Below are 13499 nucleotides of genomic sequence, written 5' to 3'. Positions count from 1 at the left end.
TCTCCCTTTAAGGTACATTTTGAACAGATTAAAAAAAGTGAGATTAATTTGTGATTAATCATGATTAACTATGGACAATCAAGTGATTAATCACAATTAAATATTTTAATTGATTGGCCTAATTTAGATTACTATGTGGTTTGAATACAGAAAGTTTGAATTGATGGTTTGTGTTTTCTTTGTGTACTTTAGTAGCGAGGGGCAACACGCTATCCCGGTTATCTCTCAATATTATTTATATCAATCATTTTAAAGTGAGAGGATGGGATCATGATAATTCCCCCGTCTGTTACTTTGGGATAAACCTACGCTATACCGTCATTGACTTAACCTGAGAAATAATAAAGAATATAAGAAGAAATAAGAAATCATATTTTCTCTAATGCGGTTATGCTGGACAGTGTTATACACTGACAGACTGGCATCTCGCAGATCCCTTTCAAAACTGACACACATTTTTAAATGGCAATCTATTTGGTGATTTGAATATGTTGACAGGTTTTGTTTTGTTTCATGATTTACTTTGTTGTCTAGTTAACAATGCTGCTTCTAACCTGTTTTTACTTAAAGAAAAGAAGACAAGATGCAGCCTGTAAATGTAGGAATGCTCCCAGCAATCAAAGCACTTTAGCTGGAGTCTGAAAGAATGATGTAATGCTCCTGGTGCAGAGGTGACCTATTGTTCTGATTGCCAGTAATGACAGAAGATGAGATAATTCACTGTGTCCGGTCTGAATCTTGTTGCTTAAGCACAGTGAGCACTTGTGGGCACTTGACATTAAATTTACCTTTTCCTCAAGAATACCAGGGATGCTATAGCTTTTCCAGTCACTGAAGTGCTAAAGGTCCAGTGTGTAGGACCTGGCGCTATCTAGCGGTGAGAAGAGGAGATTGCAACCAACTGAAGCCTCTCCCGGGTGCCAAGTGTGTTGGAGAGATATGGTGGCCGACGCAAAAACGCGAATGGCCCTCTCTGGAGCCAATTGGAGCAGAGCCAGTGTGTAGAGTGTGTGTGTGTGTACGTGGGAAGTGAGTGGTGAAGCAAGAGAGAGAGAGACGTGGTGACGGCAGCGAGTAACGTTATAGACTGTGGCCCAAGCTGGAAAAGTTAACAGAGTCTGGTTTGTCCGTTCTGGATTACTGTCGAGACTAGGGATGTCACCAGAACCGGTACTTCGGTACCAAGTCGATGCCAAATTTTAAAAAAGTGACGGTACTCTTTTTCTACAGTCCCGAAGGTACCGTACGATGCCTGTAATGGTCATTGGTAGTGATGTGACGGTGAGGAAAACTTTTCCCACCGGTTAATAAACTTGTGACAACACCGGTGTTACCGATTACACCGGACATTTTACAAGAAAAGATGACGGTCAACATGTGCAGAGCGCTGACTCTGATCTTTACCGTCGGGTGGCGGTGTGTCTGGCCTCTCCGGTAGAGCTTTTGCTGCGGGGCTCCGCTGCGGGGGTCTACCTGGCGCCACTGCTCCGTGCACACCAGCTGTGACGGCTCCATCCACCTCGCGGCGATTACCTCATTAACGTTCTGGTTCCCTTATAGCGTTGAGATTAAACGTGAAATATTATCAAATAGGTGCGTTTGCTTTTCACTTCAACAATAAATCCTCTGCCTCTTACTCCTACTACTCTGAGCTAACGGACCAGATGCGTTCACGGTCAGTATGTAGTGTCCGTCGTCTGACTATCGATTGATAACACGCTGCTGATACGCCAAAATGAACTAAATGGGTCAATTATTTGTATTTATTACTTAAAGGCTACATGCCTCTGTTTTTTGTAATGTTCAAATGTTTTTAATAAAAGAGTGCGTGTTGAATTACAGTACAGGGGAGTTATTGTTGTTGTTTTTTTACCGTGGTATCGAATTTGGTATCGAGAATCGTGGAAATTCACTGGTATTGGTATCGACTACTAGATTTCTGGTATCCTGACATCCCTAGTCGAGACATGGCAGTGCAACATGGCGGACTCCGTGAAGACTACCCGCTCCCTATGTATATATAAACGGCTCATTCTAAGGTAACGAAAACACAACGATTCTTATTATCAGGTGATTATACACTAAAGAAAACATACTTATTAATATTATATTCCATTTCTGCCAATAGATCCCCATAATTGCTACACACTGGTCCTTTAAGGAATGCCGTGAGAGCAATATAATACTGTATTGATGTCAGTGGTGTCAACTAGAATTGGCTCCACTGGATGATCTTACCTCCACATCCCTGTGAAACTGTACATGATGCTGACACAACGAGGAAGCTTTGGGGGAACTAGTTTATCCAAAGAAGCCAGCATGGATGGAAAGCCGAACAGCACCAGATATTTCACATAGAAGAACTGGACGAGGGCCAGGGCCATACCTCCTGTGGCAGGGGCAAAAGGAGATGTTCAGAGTAGTAGTTCTTCATTTAACAAGACAAGTTCTATACTTTCCAAAGACAACTTTCCTGTTATAAGTCAAGTAAATGTTATTCATACAGCCCAAATTCACAAATTTGCCTCAAAGGGCTTTACAATCTGTACAGCATGCAACACCCTCTATTATTAGACCATCTGTTCTAAAAGGGGAAAACTCCATCCAAAAAACCTTTTCAATAAGGAAAAAAGGGAAGAAAGCTCAGTAGGAGCAACGGAGGATGGATCAATACATGACGTTAGAACTTGGCAAACATCATTTGCTGCTGACATGAAAGAGCTGCTAAGAACAGTTAAGCAGATTTGCAAAAAAGAGGCCAGTAAACGATAATGATACAGTTGCTGTACCTGTTTATGGCAACTACGGGGAAGATGGGAAATCTGTGAGTAAGTAAATGACTAAGATAATGAATAATAAGGCTGTCAAAGTTAACGCGATGATAACGCGATGACAACGCGATGACAACGCAAATTTGTTTTAACGCAACTAATTTCTTTAACGCAACTTGCAATTTTTAGGTTGAAGCGGGCTCAGTTTTAAAGCTAGAGTGAAGATACCTATATATCTTACATATATATGTCATACTAGCTTGTCGCAAAGGAGGCTAAATAACGCTCCAAACATCAACTCAATTTATATGTCCCTTGACCTCTGACCTCCAGATCAGTGAATGTAAATGGGTTCTATGGGTACCCACGAGTCTCCCCTTTACAGACATGCCCACTTTATGATAATCACATGCAGTTTGGGGCAAGTCATAGTCAAGTCAGCACACTGACACACTGACAGCTGTTGTTGCCTGTTGGGCTGCAGTTTGCCATGTTATGATTTGAGCATATTGTTTTATGCTAAATGCAGTACCTGTGAGGGTTTCTGGACAATATCTGTCATTGTTTTGTGTTGTTAATTGATTTACAATAATAAATATATACATACATTTGCATAAAGCAGCATATTTGCCCACTCCCATGTTGATAAGAGTATTAAATACTTGACAAATCTACCTATAAGGTACATTTTGAACAAATCAAAAATGTGCAATTAATCGCGATTAAATATTTTAATCAACTGACAGCCCTAATGAATTAGTAATAGAACTTCAAAAGCTTTACGTCTAAAAGAAATATCAACATGAGGCTTTGCATGCAGAGTATCTATAGAGGGTACATAACCTGGATGATTATGCCTTCAATTTGTGAAAAAAAATTAAATTATAAGCAAATAAATAAATACGTAACAGACACCATAACAAACATCACACCACGGATCATGATGACTGGATTATGAATCAAGGCCAATGAGTAAGACAGTATCAGCATATCTGATGGAGTTTAAGAACCAACTGAATCCTGTAGGGGGAAACATGTTTTTGAAATTCTGCCTCTTGAAAACATGTTCAGAGTGCGTCTGAAGTGACAGGGAGTCATTAAAGCTGAAATTCAATGTTATACTGTACATAACAGCCAAAAATACATACAGACTTACCCAAGGCCCAGGGAGGAAGGATTTCTAAGTAGGTCTCATTAGACTGGATGCAGTGCATGTACATTACGTGGATCATGTATTCTGCGATGCACCACCACAGTATGATCCGCCCTGATCTGAGCACCAGGTAACTAAAAACAGATTCGTCCCCGGCACACTCCTCAGAAGACCTCTGAATCTGCAAGTGTAGAAAGTGAGCTTGTTGTTAATAGTTGGTGGTTGGAGCTAAAAAAAGAACACACCTCAGGATTGTAATAAAAGAGCAAACTCATACTGCATGGATATATCTACTCCACAGATGGGCATGAAAACAGGCAGGCATAAAAAGGTGCAGAAGTGATGTAGACGTGACAGTCAAATAACATTAGATCAAATAAATGGTAGTTGTTTCTCTACAAATCGGAAATAAATCAAGCGGTGCGCATCTGTGGTTTGTTTACAAATAAAAGCGAAAGAAAAAGTGGGCGGTGTGGGAGTATTATACTGTCCCCCAGAAAGATCAGCGACAAGAACGTTATGTTCATGAAAAATTAAGCAGTAAAACAATGGCTTACAAAATGTATTAAAAACAATCACTACGGTCTGGATGGGAACGAACCCCGTGTGTGCGTAATGTGTCACTAGAAGCCTGTTAGTCCAACGAGGGGTGACGCAGCACCCAGTACATTACAGTGGGAACATCCTCCATGCCGTGCAGCCCGTACAGCAGTCCGATTCTCATACTGAGATCCAGACCCGGGTGAGCAGAGTGCAGCAGCACGTCAGGGCCATCGCATTGCAGTCCCGCTGCTCCGCCATGGGTTCATCTAGCCCCAACAGCTGAGGCAGTGAAGCTCGAAGCAGAGCAGAGCTCTCCATCCGCAAAATAAACAAAAACATCGGTATCGGCTATCGGCCAAATTCTTATTTTAAACATCGGTATCGGCCCAGAATTGTGCAATTGGTGCATCCCTAATAATTCAGCCACATAACCATCCATTCATAAAATTAAATTGCATGCTTAAGGCTCCTCCTTACCCCGGGAATATGCACCAACATTAACGTTTTGTAGGAGTGGCATTTAACAATGTACGAGACGCGCAACAGAAGTAATCCTGGCCAGTCCTACTGTAAGCCACAGAACAGCCATTGCAAATAAATAGAACATTTTCCAATGATGTAATCCACCAAATCACACTTCAGGATATTCTCTTACAAATTATTAAATTTGGAGTGACAAAAAACTGATTTATTAAAAATGGCATAAGCAAGAGTAGCTGAGTAGGCTGCTGCAGAAGCAAAGAAGATATCGGCCCATTAATCGGCTTTTTCCTGCTCCAAACTATCGTTATTACATCGGCCTTTAAAAATCCACTATCGGTTGACCTCTAGTAAAAAGCCCACCACTGAGATCACCTGGGGTGCGGTCAAGTCAAAAAAATATTTTTTCCTAACCACTTGACCTCAATGGAAAACGTCATGAGGTCAAGGAAAGATGAGAAGGAGAGTTCAAGAGGACTTAGGAAAAGACAACCGTGGTGTTCAGAGAATCCGACTGCTCTTTCACTAGACTCACCGTGATTATGATGCGACGGCGGCGGATGTTAGTGACGTCAGTCTGCCGTGGTGAAACTACAATGTTCTGAAGATGGACTACAAAAGGCGCTGCTCCCCCCTGCGTTGTTAAATAGGTCTTTCAGTGACAGACTACTTCACCCGCGGTGTGTTAAAGAGAGATACCACAGGTCCTTCTGCTGCTGGAACACTTTACATCAACAGATAATAAAGGATCATCTGACCTAACGAGGACAACCAGTGATAAATATCACTTCATTACCAATAAACAAGGAATATATGATAAATATTGAGTTAACTGTTGGAGTTATGGAGAAGGTGAAGGATCATATACTTCTTCCAACTTCTCTTCGGACATGTAATATTTATTTATGTTGATTATTTGTTAATTGATTGTTTACTGTTCATTTTATTAGTTATTCTTGTTTTGTGTTTTTCTGAGGTATTTGTTACATGTTCAAAATAAATAATTCATTATAAATAAAGTGAAACCAAATGGTTGACACTGTCCACTCATATTAAACATGAATCCCATTAAGTATATGAGCGTATGAAAATAATATGCAAGATAAGCATATGGTTTGTTATCATGAACGGCCGAATGGTGCGTCACTTTAAATGCTACGGCCGCAAGGAATTGTGGGATGTTATTCTCTCTTTTCCTTTGGTAAAGGATGGTCCAGTGTATCCTCTGCTAAAGGAGATAATAAAGGAAGCATTGAAGCTCCTTTCCTTAACATTTAGAGAATTCAAACAGTTCTCGTCATGGCTGCTACTGAGGTACTTCCGGGTCATTTCACTCCGTTAGGAACCTTCCTAAGCAAAAAGGACTATTCGACCGCTGCCCTGGACTTGTACTGGCCTCCTTCTCCAAAAACAAAAATGGCAATTTTAGACTAAATGGCAGTTTAATTCAGGAGCAGCCTTTGTTGTCTTTCTTACCTGCTCAATGTAGTCTTTGTACGTGATAATGGGTCCATTGTAGAAAAAGGGATGATAGAAGGTGTATGAAAACAACCAGCAGAGCTGCACAACTCCACCACGCTCTGTAGGGCACCAGCAGTGCTCCAGGCTGAAGCTGATGAAGCGTAGACCACAGACAGCAACACTGAAGAGCAGCAAATAGTACTCCTCCTCGGTCTTATACCAGCCTCTCTGTGGGATACAGAGGGAAGGCCAATTATTTATGACACATTCCTGGGGAATCCTTATATTAATAGTGACAGTCTGACACTAAATTTAGATATGCTTTTTTAAATCACACTGTTTTTAAAAAATATGACATTAAAATGAGAACATTAGCAGATTACAGAATATTTAGACAACTGGTTATGAAAATTTGCCAACACGTACGAATAAACATGTGCTTAAGACAACTTTTAATGAGGTCTGCCTAACAGCATTGGGATTATCACTTCTTTCCAAATCACGCTTGAACACAGGACTGTGTGTGTGTGTGTGTGTGTGTGTGTGTGTGTGTGTGTGTGTGTGTGTGTGTGTGTGTGAGAGAGAGAGCACAGGAGTGAAAGAGGCAGATTTCTAGCAGCATGCTCTGGTCTGTCAGGTGTATTTCAATTACTAAATTCAAATTTCCAACCATTTTAGCTGGAGTACAGTTGTCTGTCTGTAACCGTGCTTGGTGTGACAGGTACGTGCAGCTAAAGAGTGTTTTTAGATTAAAGGTTTATAGAGCGCTCCAGGGATGACGTATTTTTGTAGGCTAACCAGGAAGTTAGCATTGCCCTGGGTTCCCTCGTCAAAAAAACAATGGGATTATTCCATTGTTTTTTGGATTATTGAAAAAAATAAGCTCTGTGACAAACCAGAAGCAAAAAGCTAACGTCAGGCTATAAACAAACTACACCACGGTCGCATGAGCACCAGTAAACACAACGAGGCTGTAAAGGCGGACGAGTTGGCGTGATGACGCTTAGTAGTCTCATTTAGCCACTTGTTAGCAACCGCCTTATTTTAAGACTTATAAAGGCTTCAAACTTTACAAGTGGGATACTTACTGACGTATTTTATGTTGTAGAGCAAAACATTAAAATCTCTTCAGCTTGTGTTAACCACAGACCTTATTTCAGGCATCTTAACTAAAAAACGATTAAAAAAAACGTTGACTTCCAGACGAGGGAACCGGAAGTGCTAAAATGCTAACTCATTTCCGGGTTTTAGGACTCATTCCTGGTAGTGTCTAGAAGGGAACCCGCAAGTTGGGTAAACTCTCGCGAGATTGTTATGGTTAGGCATGGATCTTGAATAGTACAAAAAACGTAAAGTGAATTGAAATGTATTTGTGTCTGTAATGTATCATTGCGTTCTATTGAAGAAAGGGCAGTTTAGTAAAATATCACTTTGTCAGTAGTAATATCCTACATATTCGTGAATTTGGTTACATTTTATTAACATCAATATAAAAGGTTATTGTACCGGTGGTGATCGGATCTCAATGCGTCCTGAGTGCATTCAAACCTGTACTTATAGCTGTCCACTTGTGATCCGATCACTCAGGACGCATGTTGATGCCAGGTCTGAACGGGGCCTTAGTTGTTATTATTCTTTACTTTTCACTGCAATAAATGTTTGACTTTAAGAATATGAGTACTCTCTGTTAGAATGTCTCACACAGCCTCACACTGGTCGCTATTTTCAAATGCTTGTAGGAAGAGCTTTTCCCATCCTCTAATCCTCAGGGAATACTGGAAATAGCATGCTTAGTACGTTTGCTTTCAATACATTCACTCAACTTTTATCTTGTGGTAGGGACATTGAGTAAAGCTGCTAAGTGGCCAGATGGTTGGTATTGCGTGCCCTCTTGTGTTCTTTGCAAATATGACATTCAGTGATACTCAAATGATAGGTGAACCAATTCACACATCAAGTGGAAATGTTGGCCCTTGTTCACCCTTGTTCATCCTTTTGCGAGTAATTTGCGCTGTAATGTGACTCATATTTACATAGCAAAAAGCTTTTTAAATGTGTATTTTACTTTTACTGAAACACATATTTTACTTGTCTGTTCTATCCTTTTTCATATTGCGTCGAAAGGAGCCAGTTGAGGTGGTTCGGGCATCTAGCACGGATGCCTCCTGGGCGCCTCCCTTGGGAGGTGTTCCAGGCACGACCAGCTGGGAGGAGACCACGGGGAAGACCCAGGACTAGGTGGAGAGATTATATCTCTACTCTGGCCTGGGAACGCCTCGGGATCCCCCAGTCAGAGCTGGTTAATGTGGCCCGGGAAAGGGAAGTTTGGGGTCCCCTGCTGGAGCTGTTGCCCCCGCGACCCGATCCCGGATAAGCGGTTGAAGATGGATGTTCTATCCTTTTTCATATAAGATAAATTCACTGCTCCAAAAATCAGGTATTACAAGTATAATCCTGGTGATACAACCAGGGAAAGAAATTAGCACCTGCCAAATACAGAGTAAATGTTGGCTGTGGCAGGTCACCTACCACCATGGCAGATAGGTAGTCCTTATATTAAGAAATATTATTTTTAAAAAGCAATTCCTAAATTAAAAATATTCTGAGATTAAGGTTGCATGATCCATATTTCTACTGTGTTACCACTGACTCAGTGTTTACTAGGGGTGGAAGAAAATATCAAATATTGCAATATTATGTTTTGTGATACTTTATCGATTCTCAAAAACCCTGTATTGATTTCTAATTAATAGTTAACATGCAAAGATCAACTCAGTCCATACTTTATTTTATTTACTTTATTAAGATGTGCGTTCTCTGTGATAAATGCAAATGCAGAGCTCACTATTCAGATTGCATAAAATAGTAAAAAAAAAATGTTTACAGATTTTATGCATATGGTGGTGTGTTTTTTATACTATGACAGTTTTCCTAAAATTAGATTTTAAAAAATAGCAATGTATCGCCTTGCTTACAGTACCGCAATATATTGCATCGTAACCCCTGTATAATGATACTTGTCGTATCGCAAGATTCTTGCCAATACACATCCCTAGTGTTTACTACTCTAAAGCGTTCTACATAGATTTCAGAAGTGGCAGACAAAAAAAATTGTGTGGCAAGTAGAAATGTTCAGTGACCTGCCACAGTGGCATGTGAGGAAAAATCTTAATTTTGGACCCTTGATACAACCCACCTGGATTTCTTGAAGTGGTTGGATGTGAAGTGTGGAGAGCAGCAGCAGGTTGCAGGCCCATGACAGAGCAGGCTTTCGCAGTTGGGCCACTGAAAAGGACAGGCCCAGATGTACCAGCAGCACAGTCACTCCTTTAATCCCCAACACACTACTGGCTGCTAAGAGGCCATATATCGTGAGTGCTGGCACTCTAAACTATTGGAGAAATATAGAAAAAGAAATGTGTTGGATTAAAACATCTCCCACCTGATAGCAATATTCCACTTAACAGGACTGTAGCAGCCGCTTCCTACCTTGGGGTAAAAGATGCTGGTCAATCTCGATATGACGCCATGACCAATCAGAGTCCACAGCAAAGACTTCTTGGCCCATTCAGTCCAGAAACTCCACTCAAAGTCTGATGGGTCCTGACAAAAACAACTAACTTCACCACGGGTTTTAAATCACACCTGAAGCCTGTTGAATAGAGGCTTTGAATGATCAAAATGTGTCAAGGACCCTCATTTTTATGTATCAACCAAATGGATAAAGTCTTCCAAAAATTACAATAACTTAATTGAGACATGCTTTTTAAATCTTTTTGCAACACAAAATAGCTTAAATTAGGACTGCACACTATAGACCTAAGACAAACTTGTGTTTTCAGTGAGATGCATTATAATGTTGGTTCGGATTTGGCTTTTAATCAGTATTTCAACATTGAACTTACCCTTTTAAAACCCTCAACAAGGCCTTTTTCCAACTGGAATTCTCTCTGTAATCCTGCTTCATGCTCTGAGGTACAAATCAGGAAATAACAGCTTCAGTTTTCTTGACATTTTTTTCTCAAGTCATTGAACCAACGTACATCAGTCTATCTACCTTACCTTTGGAGAACCTGTGCAGTTGGTAGAAAGAATACAGATGAGATCCAAAGGACAGCAACCAGTACGCAAGGATCTCTGTCCATGGCAGGGCTGCTAACTGGGCCTTTGATTTAGATGTCATCAGGCAAAATAACTGCTATAGTGCACCTGAAACAGAGATAGTCAATTCATCTGATCTTTAAGCAGTAACTGGCAATAACACAGAGTTGCTTAAAATGTGATTAAAAAACATACAATGTAGCACCCGGGTGCTAAACTGAAATTACTTTATTGAACTGGTTTCTCTTTTAAATGTTTGTTTTAAAAAAAAATTAAATGTAATCTTTTGTACCAATGGTGTACCAGTACAGTACATAACAAAACATATAGCCTAGCTATGTAGGTACTGGGTAACAAGATGTGATTTTATGGAATAAGGGGGTAACAATTCAGGATCTTAAAAATAACTTATACTGTAGGTATTATTTATTTAATTATTTATTTGCAATAGAGATCTGATTGTTGGGTGTTGTTTACCTTTTTAACAACAGCATTGATGTGTTTCATCACAGTACAGTCATATCATTTAGTTTACACCTCAAAAATCCTGTTTAGGTGTGCAGTACCTCTTTAAATAATCCCTATAAACCTTTCATAGAGAGTGATTTATTAGAAAGTGACTATTAAAGATCTACTGACAAACAAAAATTTGAAAAGTGTGATGAGAAAACAGCATTGAAAGTTCCACAAATTCACAAAGATCTCAAATATTTTTTGTAATAATAAATAATAAAAAAGGAAACTGTCAGAAATTGCCATCATAAGGACATCAACACAAGGACATCTGCAGTGATTCCTCTGTCAAATGAGACGATGGTGCAACAATGATTAGAGGCTTAGGCCATTTTAAAATAGATTAAATATGACTGTATAGTCCAATTTGTTTGAATCATTAGTACCATCATATGTAGAAACTGTGGGAATAAGGTTGTCTCTGAACATCAAACACACGTTGAAGTGAGATGGCTTGGTAGTTAGCTAGATGTTAATGGGATTCTGTAAGAACTTGACTCTTTTCTTCCACAAATATTCTGGATTCAAAACTTCCTTTGACACGCTATAAACAGTTCAATGGTGCGCCGCTGTTGACGGAAGGAGCTCCAGCGTGGAGCAACTGCTGCCGTTGCCAGGCAACACAGCACCCAGGGCTAGCATTGACTGTTAGCTCCATGCTTAGCTACTGTCTCCAGCTAGCGGGGACATTCGGGGACATGGCGTCGTCTTGGCATTTGAAATGAAGACGAGACTACCGAGAAAAACCGTGTGGGCATGTGTGTGCAGGATTTCGTGCTGACTTGCTTAAATCATTGGTTTTATCCCACATTAGTTAACTTCAAAACGTCCGTCAGCTCTCCCAGACGAACGGCTGTTAGCTCATGTTAGCTTGCTAATCATTTGAACAGGTTGCAGTGTTACCTGATCGGTGTTACCTGCTCATACTGCTCCGGGGTCCACTGCGATGCTGTTAATGTAGTCTACACTGTGTGAAGGCGCGCGGACCAGAGGAGCATCCAACACGTTAGGGTCACTCTTAATCCATCCATGGTTAGGGTTAGTACACCGTGGATGGATGATGTACACCAAGGCCTATGGAAAGGAGGCTGGGTCACGCGTCATATCTTCAGGGGTATTACACATGCGCAGTAGAATCTGGCCTGCACGAAATTAAGCCAATCGCAACGCACGACCGCAGCTTCAGTTACACTGCGCATGTGTTAAACCCCGAGGCGCATGTGTTAAACCCCGAGACCCAAGTCCGCCCGTGACCTAGCCTCCTTTCATAGGCCTGGATGTACACCCGGAGTTCTTCTTCTTTCTACTCATATCATTTATGATGACTGGCAGACTACGTGTTAGAGCATGCGCGCCCTCTACTGTGCGGGAGTGGCTCGTCAGCTTATTCCTGGAGAAATCACTGTAGGTTTGAACCGAAGGTGGAAAGTCAGTGGAAAGTACTGTAATTATTACTTTCATTTTGCATCTTCATACTTCTACTTCATTTTACTTCGAAGACTTTCTTAACAAAAAATATGATCAAAATCTAAAATATGACGTATTGAATCGAATGACTGAGCTACCAGTTAAAATGAGCTCCACCTCCACCAGCTAAAATTAGAATGCTGCTGCTAACACAGTAATGCATCAGTAATAATAACCCCATGATATAGTATAACACACTTCACACTAACCTTAGTGAATACTTTTACTTTTGATAAGGGCTGTCAATCAATTAGAATATGTAATCAAGATTAGTCGCAAATTAATCACACATTTTTCATCTGTTCAAAATGTACCGTAAAGAGAGATTTGTTGAGTATTTAATACTCTTATCAACATGGGAGTGGACTAATATGCTGCTTTATGCAAATGTTTGTATTTATTTATTATTGTAAATCAATTACCAACACAAAACAATGACAGATATTGTCCAGAAACCCTCACAGGTACTGCATTTAGCAGAAAACAATATGCTCAAATATTAACATGGCAAACTCAACAGCTGTCAGTGTGTCAGTGTGCTGACTTGACTATGACTTGCCCCAAACTGCATGTGATTATCATAAAGTGGGCATGTCTGTAAAGGGGAGACTCGTGGGTACCCAGAGAACCCATTTTCATTCACATATCTGGAGGTCAGAGGTCAAGGGACCCCTTTGAAAATGGCCATGACAGTTTTTCCTCACCAAAATTCAGCGTAAGTTTGGAGCGTTTTTTAACCTCCTTCACGACAAGCTAGTATGACATGGTTGGTACCGATGGATTCATTAGGTTTTTCTAGTTTCAAATGATGCCAGTATCTTCCTTTAAAACTGAGCCCGCTACAACTTAAAAATCGTAAGTATTGCGTTAAAGAAATTAGTGGCGTTAAAACGAATTGCGTTAACACATTATTATCGCGTTAACTGTGACAGCCCTACTTTGATACTTTAAGTATGTTTTCCAGTAACGCTTTAGATTACAGCCCGCAACGCACCGCGTTATCACTCTGG

At 40.4% G+C, this 13499-nt stretch overlaps 1 protein-coding gene across 2 annotated transcripts in view; it reads right to left on the bottom strand.

Annotated features, from left to right (window-relative positions):
* Positions 1-12222, bottom strand: part of hhat (hedgehog acyltransferase) — a 31533-nt gene extending 19311 nt beyond the window's left edge. The window contains exons 1-8 of one of the 2 annotated variants that reach the window (XM_074645325.1): positions 11926-12222; positions 10471-10617; positions 10314-10378; positions 9898-10011; positions 9605-9799; positions 6424-6636; positions 3928-4105; positions 2239-2389 (exon numbers count right to left, since the gene is read on the bottom strand). In XM_074645325.1, coding sequence (XP_074501426.1) covers positions 2239-2389; positions 3928-4105; positions 6424-6636; positions 9605-9799; positions 9898-10011; positions 10314-10378; positions 10471-10591 — 1037 coding nt within the window. In that variant the 5' untranslated portion in view covers positions 10592-10617; positions 11926-12222. The remainder of the gene's footprint in view (positions 1-2238; positions 2390-3927; positions 4106-6423; positions 6637-9604; positions 9800-9897; positions 10012-10313; positions 10379-10470; positions 10618-11925) is intronic. The other variant, XM_074645326.1, reaches the window with a different exon arrangement.
* Positions 12223-13499: the final 1277 nt, after the last annotated feature.

Source organism: Sebastes fasciatus, chromosome 9 (assembly GCF_043250625.1).
Source record: "Sebastes fasciatus isolate fSebFas1 chromosome 9, fSebFas1.pri, whole genome shotgun sequence".
NCBI lineage: Eukaryota > Metazoa > Chordata > Actinopteri > Perciformes > Sebastidae > Sebastes > Sebastes fasciatus.
Note: the sequence above shows the minus strand (reverse complement) of the source record. Positions and strands in the feature narration are given on the sequence as shown.